A 22,056-nucleotide genomic window follows, 5' to 3' on the forward strand; every position below is an offset into this window, starting at 1 on the left:
AACTCGCTCTACTTGGGGCTGCCCTTGAGACTGACCCAGAAACTCCAGCGGGTGCAGAATGCCGCGGCGAGACTCTTTACAGGGTCCTCACTGCGGGATCATATTCACCCAGTGCTATACCAGCTGCACTGGCTCCCGGTGGAGTACAGGATCAGGTTTAAGGTGCTGGTTTTAACCTTTAAAGCCCTATACAGCCTAGGACCCTCGTACCTACGGGACCGCCTCTCCTGGTATGTCCCACAGAGGAACTCACGGTCTTCAAATAAAAACATCTTGAAGGTCCCAGGCCACAGAGAAGTTAGGCTGGCCTCAACTAGAGCCAGGGCTTTTTTGGCTGTGGCTCCGATCTATGGAACGCTCTGTCACAAGAGACTAGGGCCCTGCAGGACTTGACATCTTTCCACAGGGCCTGCAAGACAGAGCTGTTCCACCAGGCCTTTGGCCAAGGCACAGCCTGATCCCCTCCTTTGGTAATTCTTCACAAAACTCTAGCCCAGTGGTTGCCATCAATTTGATATGAACTGATTTTATAATGAATTGATTTTAGATTGCTGTATTATTTTACTGTTGTTAGCCACTCTGAGCTCGGCTTTGGCTGGGGAGGGCAGCATATAAATAAAATTTTATTATTATTATTATTTATTATTATTAATAGAGGTTTTAAAAGCTTTTAAGGAAATGGGCAGGAGCAAAAATGGGTCGCATTGAGGAATTCTGATTGTGGCAGGAAGTACAATATACCCTGAGTATAAAAATTAAAGAAACACAGCTATCTGAATTTATACTGATAACAAGTGGGACTGAAAGAACCATTTCCTTGTAGGGTGCATGGATTGTGATTTGAGCAGTCTATGGCAACTTTTCATTCTACTGATTGTCAAGGACATTTTGTTGAGCCTTATTATCAAACATGCTAATTTCATCTGTAATTATTCCTATGGTGCTTTTTTTTTTTTTTTTGCTGTGGGTCTCTTATATTGACTAAGGCATTGAGCATGTATCCAGCATCAGGTAGCTCCCTTGTTACTTGATAGGAACCTGGTGGGGTCAAACTTGCATTGGGGAGTCACCTCCAACACAGATTGAAACAACAACAACAGCAAAACTAATTGGACTGTTATGATGAGAGTGCATGTCGGATTTCGTCTTCAGTTTTCCTTTTCCTGTGATCCGTCCCCTGGAGCTCTCCTGGCCCCAAGCTGTCATTTGGCTCTGCTCAATGACCCACCCTTGCATCGTGGTGTTCACCTTCTGTTGTCGGATATATCGGTTTTTATGTCTCTGTGTTTTTATGTTTGTACATATTTTATGGGCTAATAGCCGTAAATAAATAAATAAATAAAATAAAAACACAGATTGGATGCCACAACCCCACACAGGCCACCACTGGGAGAGGTGTACCGGCCCATCGGTCCCCCAGTGGACTCCCAGAGCCACTGCTCCTGGACCCCTCTGACAGGGTAGCCCTGTGACTAAGAATCCAGCCCAATGCCATATCTTCCAAAGTTGTGGTGGTTGCTATGACGAAAGCGAAAACCTGTACATGTATATGGATTGTGATTTGAGCAGCCTAGGGCAACTTTTCATTCTACAGATTACCATTGTCAAGAACAAATGGTGAGATGACCAGCCTTATTATCAAACATGTTAATTTTGTCTGTAGTTGTAGAATACAGCAATGCCTGGTGTGCCCCCCCCATGGATCTCTATATCTGTGGGAAAGAACATGTCATTCCAGATGTTGCAAACATGTTTCTTCACCAATTTCCACAAGAAATACCCAGATTTGAACAGGTGATTACCTTCGTCTATAATTATCAAAACCAGTTAATTATACTGGATTGTCCAACCTCTTGTGGAATTTCAGTAGCCACAAGCAAAACTAATAGTAGAGGCTGTGAAGGATGTTATAAAGAAACCCAGCACTGTTTAGAGCAAGAGAGGGGAACTGGGAGAATCTGTGTGTAGATTTAAAATCTGCCCTTTTACTTATGACGGTTGTTTTAGTGGCCCTGCTGCTGGTGCTGTTTCCTCACATGGCATTGATGGCTCACATTGTTAAATGCAGGGATTGGTACCTACACCGTCCACTTCACATGTATCATCAGTCAGGAAATTTCATCATTGGACACATTGCTTCTTATGGTGGTTTCACTTCCAGTTCAGCACTATTCACTGAAGAACCCCCACCAGCATTGCCTGAAGAGTTTGCGTAAGAACTTGATCTATTTCATTTATTTTGTTGTTGTTTTTTTATAATTTTTTTTATTAAAGGATTTTTTTTATAACAACAAAAACATAACAATACAATACAATAAACACAACAAACAAACAAACAAAAACAAGTACAATTTCAGATCTTATTTTCTTATACCTTACTTCCCCGACTTCCTCATGCCTCCCTTTTCTGTATTCCAATTTCTAATCATTTATTCAGCAAATCTTCCCTTATTTTAATTTAGTTTGATCTTACTTATTCTCCTTATCTTATCCATTACTAATAGTAACCATTTATTTTCTAATCCAACATCATTTTAACTTTCATTAATTTTGTAATATTTTTTTAAATAGTCCTTAAATTTTTTCCATTCTTCTTCCGCTACTTCTCTTCCCTGATTTCGGATTCTGCTCGTCATCTCTGCCAGGCCCATGTAGTCAATCACCTTCATCTGCCACATTTATTTTGTTGTTAACAAATTGTACATACATAAATAATAAAACATGACAAGACTAACAAAAATGGAACACTAAACATATTATTTTAGAGTACATAATAATGAGATGATTACAGTAAACCAGTAAAACGAGTTCCTTAGTAAATCAGCTTTGAAAACACAAAAATTATAGGAGTGGGCTAATGAGTAATGCCATATTGCAACATATATATTATAGATATATCTCATCTGTATGTACCTTTGTTCCAGCAAAGAGATTTACTGTTCTAGTTGCATCTTTTGTATCCCGTATAAAGCATATGCTTTATTCAACTTTCTGGATGTATCATTGACTGTTTAGCACCCATTTTGAGGAAGTCCTGGTTAGTAAAGCTTTAAATCATATTTATGGCTCTGGACAATTTTTATTTGAAAAGGATTCAGTTTTTATGTATCCAATATTAATATCTGCAATAGTTCAGTGAGACCTTTCCTTGTCCTGCTCACTAAGAGTCTCTTTAAACTGAAGTTGCTGGGGTAGAATCCGCAAATATCTGGAAACAAAGGATATACTCCATGCCAGTCAAGTATCCCTATTTTCTGAGACATTCAGTGAATTACAGAAGCAATCCCAAATTCTGATTTCATCAGAGAATATCCTGTTTTCCCTCCACCAATAATGGGAGAAAGATGAGCCGGCGCTTGCCACTTGCACTTGCACTTAGCAGAGGGACCTTCATGAAATGGAACTTTTGTGTGTAGGAGAGGCAGTTCCCTGCAGGAGCAGAGGCAGCAGACACATGGCATGCTCTTGCTTGCCCCTCTCCGCCACTGGCCAAGCCATTGCTGCTGTCATGGCGGTGTGATGCGCAGGAGGAGGAAAAGAATGAGGAGGGAAGAGAGCAAGCAGCTTCCAGGTAGGGGCTGTGACAGGAGAGGCAGCCAGCTGATTCACACATCTTTTGGTGCCTTCTCCTGCGTGAGCCAGCCAACGAGCCAGCTAACATGCATCCTGATTTTCTGCTGGAAAAGGTTGGAGGGTATGTGTGCTCAGTTTAGCCTTCCCCAAAATCCACAACTGATTTTTTAAGGGTAGTGCTCATTGGCAATTTGGGGAAATGAACTACACCTCAGTGCTACCATCAGCCAAAGAATTTTCATGGATCCAAATTCATAATTCTGGCAGCCCTTTCTCTGTAAAAGTCATGTAACCTGAATTTTGACTTTTTGGAAACATCATTCTCCTCATATCAGAGGAGATTTATGATTTCCATTATTCAGATGTAACCTATTTTATTTATGTCACCTGATATACAAAGCAATAATCCTTCAGTTTACAAATGTCGTCACCACCACCATCACTTTCTTGTGTTCCTAACGCATGATATTAAAAAGATTATTTCTTTTTGATTTTCATTTTGTTCTCCAGCTTATTTTCAGTGAAAGCATCTTCACAAAATGTTTGATGTGTTTCATGGTTGGTGCTTCTTGTTTCCATTATCTTTGCATAGGCCACCTTAAACTAAAGACTGCCTTCAAAATATTTTAATAATAATTAGATACAGATGCAGAAAGTAAAGTAAATCCCATAGTGTTCTTTGGGTTTGCTTAAAGGTAATTCTGCACAGAATCTCAATCTTAAAATGTTATACCAATGCTTATGGGATTGAGCACCAATGGATTCAAAGGGATTGCTTTGGAATTACCTTTTGGGTTGTGCAACAGGTGTAGAACACTCTTCTGATAAAGTACACTATTCTTATTCTAGAGTGGTGCCCAAGAGTTACCAGCTCATCCTAGCCTTGACATTTGCAGTAAAGGAAATCAATGAAAACCCTCAGCTATTACCAAATATCACCTTGGGCTTCAACATCTATGACAGCTATGCTGATGCAAGGAAAACATATCATGCCACAATGCTACTTTTATTCACACTGGAGAAATTTTTACCCAACTATATATGTAGCATCCAAAATAATCTGACAGCTGTCATCGGTGGTCTGGATGCACAAATCTCCCTTCATGTGGCAACTATCTTGGATATTTATAAGATTCCACAGGTAGGACATCTGTGCCTGGTTTTCTGTGGGGAATATTAAAAATTCATACTATTTTCATTCTTTCTTGCAGATTGTATTTTATAGTTTAGAGACAGAAATACATACATTGGGAGTAATCAGATCAACCATTATCTTTCTTTGCTTCTTTTGCAAAGCACACTGAGACTAAGAAAAAATATATTCATAGTTCATTTGCAAATGAGAAAAACCACATGACATTCATAAAGTTTAACTGTAAATCAGTACTACATTTACATGGGTAGTCAAAGATCTGGAAACAGAAAGCATGTCTTTCATTATTGCAGGCCATGTTCAAATGGACATCTTATTCATTGTTTCCAATGTGCCAAGTTCTTAATTCTTTGTCTATATTGCTGACATCCAATAATAATGAATGGGGTATCATGTGAGCCAATTGTTCGTGCCAACCATGGACTGACCATTTTGAAGACTGGGAAGCAGACCCATTCATAAAGTGGAGGTTAATTTTCACCGAAGTAACACCAAAATAGTTCAAAACATAATTAAGGGCTCATCTACACTTATCGTTGTTCCATATTTCTATGCACAGGTCTGGGCTTTCTAGGTCTGTGTCTGAGAGCTTGTTTCCCCATGAAAACCTGCTCTTTACTCAAAGAAACTGGGAATCCATGGAAAACGCACTTTGCTGTTGGCTCTGATTCAGCTGTAAATATTGAGTTTTTCTTGAGCAAGTGGGCGGGGGGGGGAGTGCTTGGACACAGACCGGGAAAGTGTGGACCTATGCCTAGAAAGTGTGGGGCAAAAGTTAAATATGGATAAGTTCTACCTGTTTGAGGAGAGAACCTTATCCTGAAGATGTCCAGCAAGGCAGTGGAGGTTGAGCACCAGAGTTTTCCTTCTCCTAGATGGGCTACCTCCCCAGGTTGATGGGTTACATCTGCCTCTCACTTCCCTCTACACCATGTGAGGAAACCACCTTCTCAACTGTTGGACCCACTATTGGTCTTGTCCATTCAATGCACCAGAGCCTGTTGTTACATTTAAGACCAACAATAATAAATTATTTTAATATATTAGTAGCAGGAGACTATCTTGGGAAGCAGGCAGATGCTTGGATGACTAGAGAGTCAAAGGTGTGCTAAAGTAGGATAAGGAAATTGTAGAGAAACTGAATGAATTCTTTGCAACTGTCTTCAACAGATGAAGATATAGGGCAGATCCTCAATAATCAAATCACTGATGAGAGAGGCCTTACTCAGAACTAGCATGGCATTCAGCAACAGCAGCCTTAGATTCTAGGGCTGGCTGTTAGGACAACCACAATTCCCTAGGTTGATATTTCCGTTCCACCTTAAAAGGGAGCAGGATGTTTGTATAACAGCCTGCGTAAGTTCCTGTCTCACAGGATGTTTATGTTGTAAGTTCCTTTCGTTTTCTGCTGTTTTGCCTGAGCAGTCGGAGCAGACGGTCATGCCTTCTTTGTTCTGACCAACGCCTAATAAACTGTAAATAAGCATGTTCTGCTCTCATGCTTGTGCAACTTTTTGCTGTGTGAATTCTGCTGTCAGAGTGTGCACTAAGCCTGAGGCTTAGTGTCGCTAAATTGCTAGATACTGCGTGACTACGGGAGGTCGATGGATCGTCCGGCACCGAGCTTGGGGGCTCAGATGGACTTTATCTCCCTGGCAGTATCCCAACAAAAGGTTTCGGGCCCAGATTCACGGCACTTGCAGGAGAGTAAGACAGCGACAGACTGCTGAAAGGTATGTGCTGGAAAAGTGAAAGCAGAGGCTTTTCTGTTTGCCGCGGAAGAAGTCTTTGATGTCCGGCAAAGACTAATTGGCCTGGGAGCCGAGCCAGAGGCATCGTGATTTATGAGCTGCCGAGATAAGAAGTCTTTAAAGGCTCACGGCTGAAGCAAATAGCTGAGATGGATCTTTTACAATCCTCTGAAGCTGCTCCGTGTCCACTAAAGCTAAATGGCCACAACTATCAGACCTGGGCAAGGTACTGTGAGGGCCAGATGAGAAGGCTTGGTGTGTGGAATACTATTTCTGAGGACCCCCCCAGCCCCTGTGACAGATGAATGGAAGGCACAGGACTCGAGAGCCATGGGGATAATTTTGCTCTCAGTAGCTCCTGAAGAGTTAATCACCCTGGCTGGCAAGGCCAGTGCCCGTGCGATGTGGGACGGGCTTAGAGCCTGTCATCTCCGACAAGAGGCTGGGTCTGTGTTGCTTTATTTCAGAAAGCTGCACAGGAAGCGTTTGGAGCCAGGGAAAGACCTTAGAGCCCACGTTTTACATTTGCAGCATCTCCGACAGGAATTGACTCAGAGAGGTTTCAATATGCCTGAGTCACTGTTTGCAATTCTCATCCTGGACTCCCTGGATGAAAGCTATCATGCCGTGTCAAGTCAGCTGGCGACCCTCCCTGCGCAAGACCTCACTGCTACAAAGGTCTTGGCGACTTTGCAAAATGAATACGACAGGAGAAATGCAGCTGAATCGGCTTGTGCGCTTCAGGGGGAGCAATGTGGGACAGCATTCCAGCCTCCAGGGGGAGCCAAAGCGTTGGCAGCTGTGAAGTGCTGGAACTGTGGGAACCAAGGTCATACTCAGAAGTTTTGTCGAAAGACTGGAAATAAACAAAGGAAAAAGCCTGCAGATGGCCCGAAGCAGAAGGGGAGTGGAAGGCCAGGGAAAAACAAAGCTTTGTTCACTGGCACAGCTTCACCAAAGGCTAAAGGCACGTCTGATGGCCAGGAGCAGGGGGGCAAGTTGCAAAAGCCCTCACCAGTGGAAAACAAGGCTATGTTTGCTGGCACAGCTTCACCAAAGGCTAAAGGCAAGCTGCAAAAGCCCACGCTGGTGGAAAACAAGGTTTTGTTTGCCAGCAAATCTGCTTCGAAGGGGAAGGCCAGGTTTATAGTCGACTCAGCTTGCACGCGCCATCTCACCAAAGACCGCCATCTGTTCATATCCTTCACACCTCAAGATGGAGAGGTCCAGCTGGCTGATGGAAGGACTTTGCAAGCTGCAGGAGTTGGGACTGTGAAACTTGCAAGTCTGAATACTACCATCAAAGGTGTACTTTTTGTTCCAGGAGCTGCGGACAATTTGCTTAGTGTACCACAGCTGAATGGGCGTGGTTTTGAGGTTTCCTTCAAGAGGACTGTCTGTGTCATCAGAAAAGGCAAAGAGGACATTTTGCATGCAAAGTTGATGGATGGTTTATTCTGTCTAACTTATGATGACAATGGTGTTGCTATGTCTAATGCTGATACTTGTTGTGTTGCACAAACTAACAAGGTTCTTCATGCAGGATGCATTCATGATGCACATCTAAGATTTTGTCACCTCTCTTGGCAAGCGCTAGCCAAGATGCCTGAGTTGGTTGAAGGTTTGGACATCAAACCTTGTAAGTTTCACATGAAATGTGTATCTTGTGCAGAGAACAAGGTGAAGGTTGCTCCAAAAGGCAAGGAGTCTAGCAGGCAGGCTTCCAAACCCTACCAGCTAGTTCACGCAGACCTGGTAGGTCCTCTAGCACCCTCTTTGGGTAGAGCAAGGTACTTCATGGTTCTAATTGATTCTTTTTCCAGGTACATTCATGTGTTTATGCTCGAGCAGAAATCGCAAGCATTTCCTAAGTTCAAGGCATTCTGTGCTTGGTTGGAGAATGCTCACGGTAAACGTATTGGTTGTCTGTTTACTGATCGGGGCGGGGAGTTCACTTCTCAGCAGTTTGAAGCTTTCCTGACTGAGAAGGGAATCCAGCATGACTTGTCAACGCCTAGATCGCCATGGATGAATGGGCTTGCGGAGAGAGCAAATCAAACGTTGCTGCAAGGGATAAAAACCTTGTTGCATGATGCCAATCTCCCTGAGAAGTTTTGGGGGGAGGCTCTCTCGAATTTTGTTTACACTTTTAATCGCAGACTGTCATCACCTATAGGCTGCACTCCCTATGAGAAGATGTTTGGTAAGAAACCTAACACCAAGCACTTGAGAATCTTTGGTTCTGACATGTGGGTACACACCCCACAAAGCAACAAGCTTGGGAAGCGTGGGGCACATGGTTTGTTCATGGGGTACGAAAAAGGTGCATACAGGGTATGGATGACTAACTCTAAATCCATAAAGTTCACGAGGAGTGTTGAGTACAATCCTAAGTGGGGGGAAAATGTGGGAATTTTCCAGAGTTACCCAGAGGAGGATGAAGGTGATGTGAAGAAAGCAGATCATGCTGAGAAAGCTGAGGAAACTGAGGATGATGATGATGATGATGATGATGATGATGATCAGAGTTCGGATTCCAGTTCAGTGGGCGGCGCTGCTGCTGCTGTCAGTGACAGTGATGACACAGCAGACTACAAGAGCGCAAAGGCCTCAGTCAGACCATCTGATGAGTCTGACAATGAACTGGAAGAACCACTGTTCACCATTGGTCACTTTTCTCCTAAGAAGGAGGAGATGAGTCCAGAAGACTTGCGTCTGGTTCGCAGGTCTGAAAGGGCGACCAAAGGCAAACCTCCAAAGAGATTTGCTGATGAGTTTGCTAAGATGGCAACTGCTGTTCTTAGTAGCTCAGAGAAGGTGTGGGAACCTTCAAGCTTCAAAGAGGTCCAGGAGTTAACCTCTAAAGATGCTGAGCCTTGGCTTAATGCCATGAAGGCTGAAGTTGATTCCTTGAACAGGAACCAGACTTGGGAACTGGTACCGGTAGTCCCAGGGATGAGACTGGTTGGCAGCAAATGGGTCTTCAAGGCCAAGACAGACCAGAATGGCAAGGTTGTCAGACACAAAGCCAGATTGGTTGCCAGAGGTTTTTCACAGGTACCAGGGCAGGATTACCACGAGACCTACTCGCCCACGGTCAAATATGAGAGCATTCGGCTGATGCTCAAGATCGCTGCGGAGGAGAAACTGCATGTTTCCCATCATGACATAAATACAGCTTTTTTGTACGGAATTTTGAACGAGGAGCTGTACATGCTTCCACCTGACGGGATGCAGATACAGAAGGGAATGGTCTGTAAACTGCGGAAATCCTTATATGGTCTCAAGCAGAGTGCCAGGTGTTGGAACACAAAACTCACTGAAACATTGCTTTCTCTAGGTTTTCACCAGGGCAAAGCTGATCCATGTGTGTTTGTCAAGGAGGAGGGGCAAAACAAACTGTATTGTTTATGTTTTGTTGATGATCTTCTGATGTTTTGGAAGAATCAGGCTTTTTACCAAAGCACCCTAGCTCAGCTGAAGGAGCACTTTGACATGAAGGATCTTGGTGAGGTATCCAACTATCTTTCTCTGCAGGTGGAGAGGGACCAAGCAGGTAATTTTCTGGTACACCAAACACAGAAAATTGCTGATGTATTAACCAGGTTGAATTTGGTTGATGCAAACCCAGCAGACACACCGATGGTGACAGGTTACCAGGTAGATAGTACTGCTGAAGCGTTTTCTGACACAACGCTGTACAGATGCATTCTAGGCAAGTTGAATTTCATTGCTAGATGTTCAAGACCTGACATTGCTGTAAGCACTAACCTGCTTAGCAGACATGCAAACAATCCTACTGTTCAGGATTGGAAAGCTCTGAAGCGCATAGCCCGGTATTTGAAAGGGACTATGCACTACAGGCTGAGGTTCACCAGTCAGAAGACTGGAGGTCTTGAAATCTTTGCAGATGCAAGTTTTGGAAGTGACACCACGGATGGTACAAGCACTTCTGGAGTATGCTACATGTACAACCACTGCCTGTTTGACTGGTTGTGCAAAAAGCAGGCGACAGTTAGCCTAAGTTCCTGTGAAGCAGAACTCAATGCTCTGTCATTTTCACTCATGGATTGTGAATGGTTGATGCAACTGTTTAAGGACATTGGGGTTTCTGTGAAATGTCCTATACAAGTGTATCAAGACAATAGATCTTGTTTGGCTTTGCTGAACTCGGAGAGTTGCAAGCAAAGGACCAAGTACTTGCAGATTAAGCTACATCGTGCAAGAGAGTGTATTCAGAAAGGACTCATGCAGGTGTCCTACATGCCAGGAAATGAAATTCCTGCTGATCTGTTGTCTAAGGTTGTTAACCGAGAACAACTGAAGGTTTACGCACAAAGGTTGCAATTGGGTTGAACCACAGGTACTACAGGTTACACGGAAAGGGGGAGGATGTTAGGATATTTCCGTTCCACCTTAAAAGGGAGCAGGATGTTTGTATAACAGCCTGCGTAAGTTCCTGTCTCACAGGATGTTTATGTTGTAAGTTCCTTTCGTTTTCTGCTGTTTTGCCTGAGCAGTCGGAGCAGACGGTCATGCCTTCTTTGTTCTGACCAACGCCTAATAAACTGTAAATAAGCATGTTCTGCTCTCATGCTTGTGCAACTTTTTGCTGTGTGAATTCTGCTGTCAGAGTGTGCACTAAGCCTGAGGCTTAGTGTCGCTAAATTGCTAGATACTGCGTGACTACGGGAGGTCGATGGATCATCCGGCACCGAGCTTGGGGGCTCAGATGGACTTTATCTCCCTGGCAGTATCCCAACAGTTGGGGCTGGCACTAACTGCTTGTGCCCAACCTGTCCCACACCACAAATCCCGCTGCATAGAACCACTTACGGTTATAATTATCTTTCCTACCCATTTCTCTTTAGCTCATATATGGCCCCGCTCCAGTGATGAATGATAAAACCCCACGGATTCCTTTCTATCAGATGGCACCCCAGGAAGGCCACCAGTTTGCAGGAATTCTCTCTTTACTTCTGTATTTCAGGTGGACATGGATTGGGATCACTGTGATGGATAATGACAATGGAGAAAGTTTTGTACAAAATGTGCTCCCACTCTTCTCCCAGAGTGGCATCTGTTTTGCCTTTATAGAAAGAGTCCCCAAACACAGTTTTCTCATTGATGGTCTTGCCATGATGGAACAGGGGGCAAACATACATGATAAAGTGATGAGCAGCAATGCCAATGTAGTGGTAGTCTATGGAGAAGCTTATTCCTTTGTATTTTTTAGATGGCTTCCATATCTATCAAAATTAGAGCAAATGTCAAATAATGTAAAAAGTAAAGTGTGGATAACCACAGCTCAAATGGAGTTCATTTCATTGACCTTTCAGCGGGATTGGGATGCAACTATATTCAATGGTGCTATAGCCTTCAGAATTCATTCCAATTATCTACCAGGATTTCATAAATACGTTGAGGGCAGAAACCCTTTCAATGCAGAAGATGATGATTTCATCTGGGATTTCTGGCAACATGCCTTTGGCTGTGTATTTCCCCATCGCGTTCTGGACGAAGTGGTGGGGGATATCTGCACTGGAATGGAGAAGGTAGAGAACCTTTATGAATCTCTCTTTGAAATGACAGTGCAAGGTCAAAGCTACAGCATCTACAATGTTGTCTTTGCCTTGGCCCATGCTTTACATGCCATGTCCTTAGCAAGACTCAAACATTCACAAATGGTGAATAGAGGAAGGCAAAAACTTTGGAAGCAACAATTTTGGCAGGTAAAGGAGTAAACCACCTCAAGTGGGTGTTACATTCTTTCCAAGTCTTCCTCTACGGACATTTTCCTCTTCCTTCTTTTCCAGGCACCTAGAAAGTAGAGATTAGCTCTATTCAGTCAGGCATTCTGATGTCCTCTTTGAGGTCTGTGAAATCAATGTACAAATTATTTACAGAGGGATAATCATATCATTCTGTTGCAGCATGTAATGATAGTATTGCTGATGTATGTAGTAATATTTCATGAAATATTTTTGATGAGTACATCAAAGGATGAGTACATATCCCTTCCATTTTATTATTTGAAATTGAAATTATTTGAAATTGCCCACAGCATTATTCTACTGGTAGCATTAGAATGGGGATGGCAAATCTTTTTTTCTCTTTGAAGACTTCATTTCCTCATGGCTAAATATCCTAGAATTTCATTCCAGCAGTAGCTAGGGCAAAAATGATGGTGGGCATGGCTGGAGCTAGTAGTGGACTGCACCACCGCACAAACACACATTCACATATACACATGCACTGACCATATAGATATGCATGCGGACATTTATTCACACATTTTTCTACACCAATTGATTCTCTTTCCCTGTCTCACTCAAAAATATACACCCACTAATATATTAACTCATTCATTGTCTCCCCTTCCCCATTAGGCTTTAGTTTGTAAATATAAAATTTACAGCATGTTATGGTTTAAGGGGAAATTATATGAAAATGATACAGTGGTACCTCGGGTTAAGTACTTAATTTGTTCCAGAGGTCTGTTCTTAACATGAAACTGTTCTTAACCTGAAGCACTACTTTAGCTAATGGGGCCTCCCGCTGCCGCTGCGCCGCCGGAGCACAATTTCCGTTCACATCCTGAAGCAAAGTTCTTAACCCGAGGTACTATTTCTGGGTTAGCAGAGTCTGTAACCTGAAGCGTATGTAACCTGTAGCATATGTAACCCAATGTACCAGTGTATATTGATGGTATCTAAAGGTAAAGGGACCCCTGACCATTAAGTCCAGTCTAATCTCGCTTTATTGGCCGAGGGAGCCGGCGTTTGTCCACAGACAACTTCCGGGTCATGTGGCCAGCATGACTAAGCGGCTTCTGGCGAACCAGAGCAGCGCACGGAAACACCATTTACCTTCCCGCTGGAGCGGTACTTATACATCTACTTGCACTTTGACGTGCTTTCGAAATGCTAGGTTGGCAAGAGCAGGGACCAAGCAACGGCAGCTCACCCTGTCACGGGGCCTCAAACCGCTGACCTTCTGATCAGCAAGCCCTAGGCTCTATGGTTTAGACCACAGCGCCACCCACGTCACTCTATTGATGGTATCTAACACCGAGTAAATTGGTAAAAATGTATAAATCTAAATCCAGTAAGTGTTGGAAATGGAAAGAGAAAGGCGGTTCTTTTTATCATAAGTGGTGGTCTTGTGGTAAGGTTAAAGCTTACTGGGAAATGATATATAATGGAATGAAAAAAATGTTTAAAATAACCTTTGTTTAAAAAACCCAGAAGCTTTTCTTTTGGGAATTATAGAAACAGAACTACCTAAAATGTATAGAAACCTATTTGTGTGGGTGGCTCATACTCCCTACGATGAAGTATATTCAAAAATGTTTGTTTATGAGATTTACTTTTACTTTTTTCATTTTCTTATGTTTTATTTTCTTTTTCTTTGTATATTTTATATGTATATGTATATGTACTGTAAATACTGTATCTAATAAAGAAAAGAAAAAGAAAAGAAACTTATTTGTGTATGCTACTACAGCAGCAAGAATGTTACTTGCTCCAAAATGGAAAGAAGCAGAAGTCCCAGCAAAGGAAGAATTGATACAAAAACTTATGGAATACACAGAAATCGAGAAACCTACCAGAAGAATAAGAAATAAAGATAACAAACTTTTTATAAAAGAATGCAAATAGCTTATTGAATATTTACAGACAAATTGTAAACAGATAAGAACACTGGCAGGATTATTGTAATAACCTGCAGTTTTATAAGCATATATATATATATATATATATATATATATATATATAGTAGATGAATAAATGAGCAAAGTAAGTTAATTTGGATATGCAGAGGGTATTAAAAAATAAATTTAAGGAACCGCAGAAAGGGGGGGGAAAAGTCAAGTTTTGAAATGTTAAAATGATTGTAAAATTAGTGAAATGTATAAAACCAGTGAAATGTATAATTGAAAAGTATAAATAAAATTTGAAAACTGGGGGGGGGGGTTGATAGATTGTAAATGCTTATGCACTATTTTCTATATTTTTGCCTTTTGTTTTCAATTTAGCTTCACCACTTTCTGCGAGGTGTGTCATTTAACAACACTGCAGGAGACACAGTTTCCTTTAACCAGAACGGAGAGATAATATCTGGCTTGGATGTCATCAACTGCATTATTTTCCCCAACCAATCCCTTCACAAAGTGGAAATTGGGAGAATAGATCCCCGGGCTCCACCAGGCCAAGTGTTCACCATTGATGAAGATGCCATAACATGGCATGGCTGGTTTAACCAGGTAGATTCCAGGTGACATTTATCTAGAAAGTCATCCAGTTTTGAATGAGCATTGAACATCTGTCCTGATGCCTAGATTTAAGTTCGTTTAATAAATATAAAGACCTGTGGAAATACTGGTATTTGCCTTATGAAACAAACTGGACCCAAAAATTTCCATCCTAATTGCTGACCCGGAAAGGGTGTGAGAATAAGTGTGGATAGTGGAGGCAACAGAAGACCAGAGGGAAAAGCCAATAGCAAACAGAAACAGGTAGAAGAGACAACTAAAGCTTTACATGGAAACAGTAGAAGAGGTGGTGAAGATGAACAGAATGGAAAAGGGAGGGAGAGAAATGGAGTCAAGCTGCTGGGACGGATGGGGCACACTGGGTCTAGGAATTAATGCATCTCTCTATTAGTGCTTCATGTCACCGATTCATTTTTTGTTCCATTTTAAAAAGTTTCAAATTGTATATTTAAATGGGTGTTTTAATTGTTATTTTCTCTCAAAATACATATTTAATTAAATCCACATTTTAATCTGCATATTGAGAATTGTTTTGCAGTTCTAGGGGTTCTTTTGAAAGGTATGATTGGCATCACTATTGGCCTCACTCTCACTTTATGGCCTAGATTTCCAAGTTGTTTCTTCCTTGGTTTAGAGTCTTCAACTGAGGCTGCTGGTTTTTAGTGCCAGAAAGAATTTTACCCTTAGCACAATTAGCCTTTGGTTGAGACGTTCCTGCCTTTCTCAGTGGATAAAATGTTGGATTCCAAGTGTATGAATTTTAAGATTCTCATTCTGTTCTTTTTTTACTGATTAGACTCAGCCTCTTTCTGTCTGTACTGAGAGTTGCCACCCTGGTTTTAGGAAGAAAGTGAAGGAGGGGGAGCCATCTTGCTGCTATGACTGCATCCCATGTCCAGAGGGGAAGATTTCAATTCAAAAGGGTAAGAGATATACCAAGGAGATTGGATCCAGAGGCAATAGTTACTGCTAAATAAAAGAAATGAGGCTTGCATTAAGCCATGTCTAGGTTGCTAGAGAAAGTAAATGACCCACAACATATAACGTGAGACAGACAGAGAAAGAGAGAGAGAGAGAGAGAGAGAGAGAGAGAGAGAGAGAGAGCACTCTGTTGCTTGAGCATGAGACTCTTAATCTCAGAGTCATGGGTTTGAGCCTCATGTTAGGCAAAAGATTCCTGCATTGCAGGGGTTTGGACTAGATGGCCATCTTGGTTCCTTCCAAGTGTACAATTCTATGATTTGTGCTGGCTGCCAACCTACTACAGGACCATGATCAGTTCTGGATTTATGTATAAGCTAAACAAGCTATAGCTTAGGCCCCCACTCTCTTGGCCCCCCCCAAAAAAATTAAAGGAAAAAACCACTGGATGTACATTTCCAAAATATACAATAAAAAACAAATAAAATAAAACCTACATACAGCACCTGTGTTTTGTGTTGTGTAGGCTCCTATGACGTAAGTAATGGGCCCCACCTGCTAGCCTGCTCCCTAAAATATCATTGGTTTGGACATATAAAGGGCCCCATCACCTCCAGTAGCTTAGGGCCTCATCAAACCTAAATCTGGCCCTGACCATGGTTTTGGTGCTAGCATCTGATGCCATATGTAGCTCAGGCCAAGGTTACTTGTAAGACCCCTTCTTCCTTACATACCTAACAGGGCACTGGGGTCTGTGGGAAAACTCCTTGTAGCAGTTCCAAAGATGTCAGATGCTTGTAGCACACTAACTCAAAGTAGGGCTTTTATGGTGGCTGTCCCTCTTACATGGAATAGCATTATGGTCAAGATTTGACAGGTACTATCTGCATTTTCTGCAAACAATTGATTTTTTGATATATATTTTTTTGTTCTGTCAGGTTTTCCCAACTGGATAAATGGGTTTCTATAGGTTTTTGAATGCCATGGGTGTCAGTTCTGTATTGAATTGTTTCAGGTTTTTTAAACTTGTTTGTTTTTGTGGTGTTTTAAACTGTTTTACTTGAGACACGTATGTAGAAGGCGATGAATAAATGAATAGTGATAATAACGATAATAATTTCTAACTTTTCCACATACCGGTAATTTCAAAAGGGATCTTTGTATTGACAACTATAACTATAGGGAGCTAAAGGTGCACAGAAGATCTGTGATCCACAGGAACAAACATGTCAGACTATGCATACCTCATGACTGCTTTTCTTTACAATTTAAATTTGGATGAAATCTTTTGCAAGGGCTGGAAAGAAGCTTTAGAATTGGACATAATCTGTCATGTTTTGTGTGTGTTTTTCTGATCACTGGCCTTTGGGTATTCTGGATACATTTATCCAGTAAGAATGAAATAGGGCTTGTGGTTCTTTTGTAATTGAAGGGGAACTGGTCAACTCTTCTGCTACCTGCAGCATGCACCCAGACTATACATTCAACAACTGTGAGGGTGAATAGCCTATAACCTTACAAGCCACCCCAGTTCCTGCATAAACCTGGGATGTGAGCCAAATTTAACATGGCTTCCTGTCAGCAGGTTTACCACATCTTTTTAGAAAAAATGCTGCTTTATGTCTACATTCGTTCTAAACAAGTTAAACCAATCTGTGCCGCAATCTATAGTGCCAGCACTAATATGTATTCTCTGAACTGAAAGGAGACATTTGATTTGAGAGAGAGGAACAATTTCAGCATGTTGTTGATATTTGTGGCATGTAACTGGGATCAAGACCTCATATTTCTTTTTCCAGATACAGCTGAATGTAATAAATGCTTAGATGAAGACTATCCAAGCAAGAATCGAGATGCATGCATTCCCAAGAGTAGAAGCTTCTTGTCTTATGGAGAACCTTTGGGCATCAGTTTAGCCTGTTTTTCTCTTTCCTTTTCTCTGATCACAGCTCTGGTGCTGGGTACATTTGTGAAGCACCATGACACTCCCATAGTCATTGCAAACAACAGGAACCTCACCTACACTCTCCTCATTTCTCTCCTGCTCTGCTTCCTTTGTGCACTGCTCTTCCTGGGCCAACCAGAGAAGCTGACATGTCTCCTCCGACAAACCGCTTTTGGCATCATCTTCTCAGTGGCTGTTTCTTGTGTATTGGCAAAAACCATCACTGTGGTTCTGGCTTTCATGGCCACCAAACCTGGATCCAGGATGAGGAGATGGGTGGGGAAGGGATTGGCCAACACCATTGTCCTTTGCTGCTCCTTTGTTCAGGCAGGGATTTCTATTGTGTGGCTAGCAACCTTTCCCCCATTTCCAGATGTAGACAGTTACTCAGTGGCTAAAGAAATTATACTAGAATGCAATGAAGGGTCTGTGGTGATGTTTTACGTTGTTCTGAGCTATATGGGCTTCCTGGCAATTATTAGTTTCATTGTCGCTTTCCTGGCCAGGAAATTACCTGACAGTTTCAATGAAGCCAAGTTCATCAGTTTCAGCATGTTGGTCTTTTGCAGTGTTTGGCTATCCTTTATTCCATCCTACCTGAGCACCAAGGGAAAATACATGGTTGCTGTGGAGATCTTCTCTATCTTAGCCTCTGGTGCTGGACTGCTGGGATGCATCTTTTCCCCTAAATGTTATATTATTGTGTTCAGGCCTCAGCTGAACAAGAGGGAGCAGCTAATACGGAAGTAAAAAGGAAGGAAGGAAGGAAGGAAGGAAGGAAGGAAGGAAGGAAGGAAGGAAGGAAGGAAGGAAGGAAGGAATCGGGCCTTTGCTCAGCTACAACTACACTTGCAATTTTCAAATCTATGTGGATGCAACTGATTCCTACCCAGTCCATACTCTCTTCCTTTATCTATAAGAATAAAAACCATTTTCAAAAAATATGTTAAACACAGCAATTAAACAAGCACTATGACACTCCTATTGTCATTGCAAACAACAAGAACATCACCTACACTCTCCTCATCTCCCTCCTGCTCTGCTTCCTTTGTGCATTGCTATTTATAGGCCAACCTCAGAAGGTAACATGTCTCCTCCGACAAACCACTTTTGGCATCATCTTCTCATTGGCTGTTTCTTGTGTATTGGCAAAAACCATTACAGTGGTTTTGGCTTTCATGGCCACCAAACCTGGATCTAGGGTGAGAACCTTTGTGGGGAAGAGACTGGCCAACACTATTGTTTTTTCCTGCTGCTTTGTTCAGGCAGGGATCTGTACTCTATGGCTAGCAACCTCTCCCCCATTTCCAGATTTTGACAGTCACTCAATGGCAGAAGAAATTATACTAGAATGTAATGAGGGGTCTGTGACTATGTTTTACTGTGTTGTTAGCTATATGGGTTTTCTGGCAATTATCTGTTTCACCGTTGCTTTCCTTGCCCGGACATTACCTGACAGTTTCAATGAAGCCAAGTTTATCACTTTTAGCATGTTGGTCTTTTGCAGTGTTTGGCTGTCCTTTATTCCATCGTACCTGAGCACCAAGGGAAAATACATGGTGGCTGTGGAGATCTTCTCTATCTTAGCCTCCAGTGCTGGGTTGATGGGTTGCATCTTTTTTCCTAAATGTTATATTATTGTGTTGAGGCCTGAACTGAACAACAGGGAACAACTAATAAGAAGAAAAGCCTGAAGAATTTAATAAATGTCCTTTGCTATAATTTGTACCCAATACAGGAGATGTGTTTGTGTACCACAAAATATTGGTAAAGACCAACTCAACAGTTGCCTGAGCACCAAGGGAAAATACATGCTAGCTGTGGAGATCCTGTCTATCTTAGCCTCCAGCCTTGGGTTGCTGGGTTGCATCTTTCTCCCAAAATGTACTTTTGCTGAGGCCTGAGTTGAACAACATGGAACAGCTAATAATAATAATAAGGAAGAAAAACTAAAGAAATAATAAACCTGTCCTTTGCTATAATCTGTGTTTTTCTCTGCATGTAGAGAAGAATATTTTCACACATGTTCAGCAGCTCGTTTCTAGTCTCCAAAAATCCCTAGCTGAAAATTCATTTGGAAAAATGCTTTGGCATTTGTTTTTAGGAGTACAAGAATAACAGTACATTGTACACACAGATTATTCTCTTGTAGTTTGGAAACTCGGAGCAATTCTTACCAAAATTTACTTATAAGCAAATCTGTATCTGGTCTTAATTCTCAATTATAAAACTTGCCTCAAAGCTTTCAGCATAATAGAATCTGAAAGACTGTACAATGAATGAACTTCATCCTTTTCAAGCCATTTGTGAAATATTAGTTGACTATTTTCCTTTCTAGTTCATTGAGCCAGATTTGACTGTCAGCTATTCCCTACTACAGAACAACAGAATGAAAGATAAAGCCTGTTGGATCAAGCTAGTGACCCTTCTGGTGCAGCAACCTGGGTGCAAAGTGGACAAGCGGATGTCTGTGGGAAATCTGCAAGCGATTTACAGCAACTGGTATGCAGAAGCATTACCATCTCCAACCACAGAGGCAGAGCATAGCCATCATGGCTATAATAATAATAATAAATTTTATTTATACCCCATCCTCCCCGGCCAGGACCAGGTTCAGGGTAGCTAACATCAAAGTATTTTGTTGTTTAGTCATTTAGTCGTGTCCAACTCTTCGTGACCCCATGGACCAGAGCACGCCAGGCACTCCTGTCTTCCACTGCCTCCCGCAGTTTGGTCAGACTCATGTTTGTAGTTCGAGAACACTGTCCAACCATCTCATCCTCTGTCGTCCCCTTCTCCTTGTGCCCTCCATCTTTCCCAACATCAGGGTCTTTTCCAGGGAGTCTTCTCTTCTCATGAGGTGGCCAAAGTATTGGAGCCTCAGCTTCACGATCTGTCCTTCCAGTGAGCACTCAGGGCTGATTTCCTTAAGAATGGATACGTTTGATCTTCTTGCAGTCCATGGGACTCTCAAGAGTCTCCTCCAGCACCATAATTCAAAAGCATCAATTCTTCGGCGATCAGCCTTCTTTATGGTCCAGCTCTCACTTCCATACATCACTACTGGGAAAACCATGGCTTTAACTATACAGACCTTTGTTGGCAAGGTGATGTCTCTGCTTTTGAAAAACATCAAAGTATATGATACATTAAAAACATAAATCAAACAATCCTAGCCATATCCTCTAGGAATTTCTCTAATTCACTTTTAAAACCATCCAAGCTGCTGGCCATCATTGCTACCTCCAGCAGTGAGTTCCATAGTTTAATTATATGCTGTGAGATAATACAGTTCCCATAGCAATGGTTTTTTAAAAAATATATTGTCTGAATCAGGTCCCCTTGAGATGTCTAGAAAAGGCAATATGAATAAACCATGCTCTGGTCCATCACACTTTCTTATTCATTCTGATAGCCCAGACATTTTGATAGAATATTGTTATAGACTAGAATATTATGTCTCACAATGCCTTTCCGTTAAGGTGACAATAGTTGCTGCTGTTCCTTGTTAGTCTCCTGTTATGCAAAGATCGCCAGGTGACCTTGAAGCATTTTTTTGAGAAAACAAAAACAAAACATATATAAATATAAAATAAATATAAATGTATTATACAGAATTTATGTAAAACATTTGGTTTGTGAAACACACATGTACCAGCCACAGGAAGCTTTGGCAGCATAACAACAGCAAGACATAATCTCAGACCATCAAAAACCCAGGGCAAAGGGTAAGTCTGGAGGGTAGCAGCATTAGAATGGGCCTTTTCTGCAGTAACTCTCCATTTGTGGAATGCTCCTGGCGCCTTCCTCACGTACCTCTAGGTGCCAGGCAAAATCATTCCTCTTTTTGCAAGCCTTTGGCTAATTAAACCATCTATGACACTTTGAACTGTGTGTGGTGGGGTATTGTTTTTGTTTGTTATTTTGGTAGGTATTTTTGTGTTTTTATATTGTAAACTGTCCTGTGATCTTCAGCTGAATGGTGTTATAGAAATTTAATAAATTATTTTAAAAATTACCTGGCATCAGAAAGATTTCACCAAAGCACCAAGTAGACCTTGGTGGGCAGAGCATTCCACAGTGGGGGAGCCTCAACTGAAATGTTTTAGTTCACCAACTTGTCTCATGGATCAGAACACAATATTCATAATGTATATAGGTCACTGGATTGATGGGGGGGGGAATTCACCAGATATAGAACTGAAAGCCAATATGTATTTTAGGGCTGCACAGGCTTCCCCCTCCCCATCTCCAATTCAATTTACAGCCTGATTCAGTGTCTCAGATTGCCCCCCCCCCGCATTCAGACTGAATCCATTTAAATGGGTTGACCACTAGGCCAGGGACTCGATGTTTTCTATGGGCTCCTCTCCTTCATTGCCCCTCTCCCTGACCTTTGACTTCCTCCACCAGAAACTCATTCCTCCTGGTTTTCTGC

General features: G+C 41.9%; 1 protein-coding gene across 1 annotated transcript; it reads left to right on the forward strand.

Moving 5' to 3' along the window:
* The first annotated feature begins 1,991 nt into the window (after positions 1-1,991).
* LOC128398874 (vomeronasal type-2 receptor 26-like) lies at positions 1,992-19,312 on the forward strand. The gene is made up of 7 exons (XM_053360137.1): positions 1,992-2,212; positions 4,423-4,714; positions 11,349-12,209; positions 14,516-14,743; positions 15,549-15,675; positions 17,473-17,945; positions 18,884-19,312. Exons 1-7 carry the CDS (start codon positions 1,992-1,994, stop codon positions 19,310-19,312), a joined length of 2,631 nt encoding a protein of 876 aa, XP_053216112.1.
* The last annotated feature ends 2,744 nt before the right edge of the window (positions 19,313-22,056 follow it).

Source organism: Podarcis raffonei, chromosome 13 (genome assembly GCF_027172205.1).
Source record: "Podarcis raffonei isolate rPodRaf1 chromosome 13, rPodRaf1.pri, whole genome shotgun sequence".
Taxonomy (NCBI): Eukaryota; Metazoa; Chordata; class Lepidosauria; order Squamata; family Lacertidae; genus Podarcis; species Podarcis raffonei.

What these genes read in the sequence shown, in the direction of transcription:
- LOC128398874 (XM_053360137.1), top strand. Translation starts at nt 1,992, where the DNA reads ATGACGGTTGTTTTAGTGGCCCTGCTGCTGGTGCTGTTTCCTCACATG. An exon ending in ATATTTATAAGATTCCACAG is followed by an intron (nt 4,715 to 11,348) that starts GTAGGACATCTG and finishes ATTTCTCTTTAG; the next exon opens with CTCATATATGGCCCCGCTCC. An exon ending in GGCATGGCTGGTTTAACCAG is followed by an intron (nt 14,744 to 15,548) that starts GTAGATTCCAGG and finishes TTTACTGATTAG; the next exon opens with ACTCAGCCTCTTTCTGTCTG.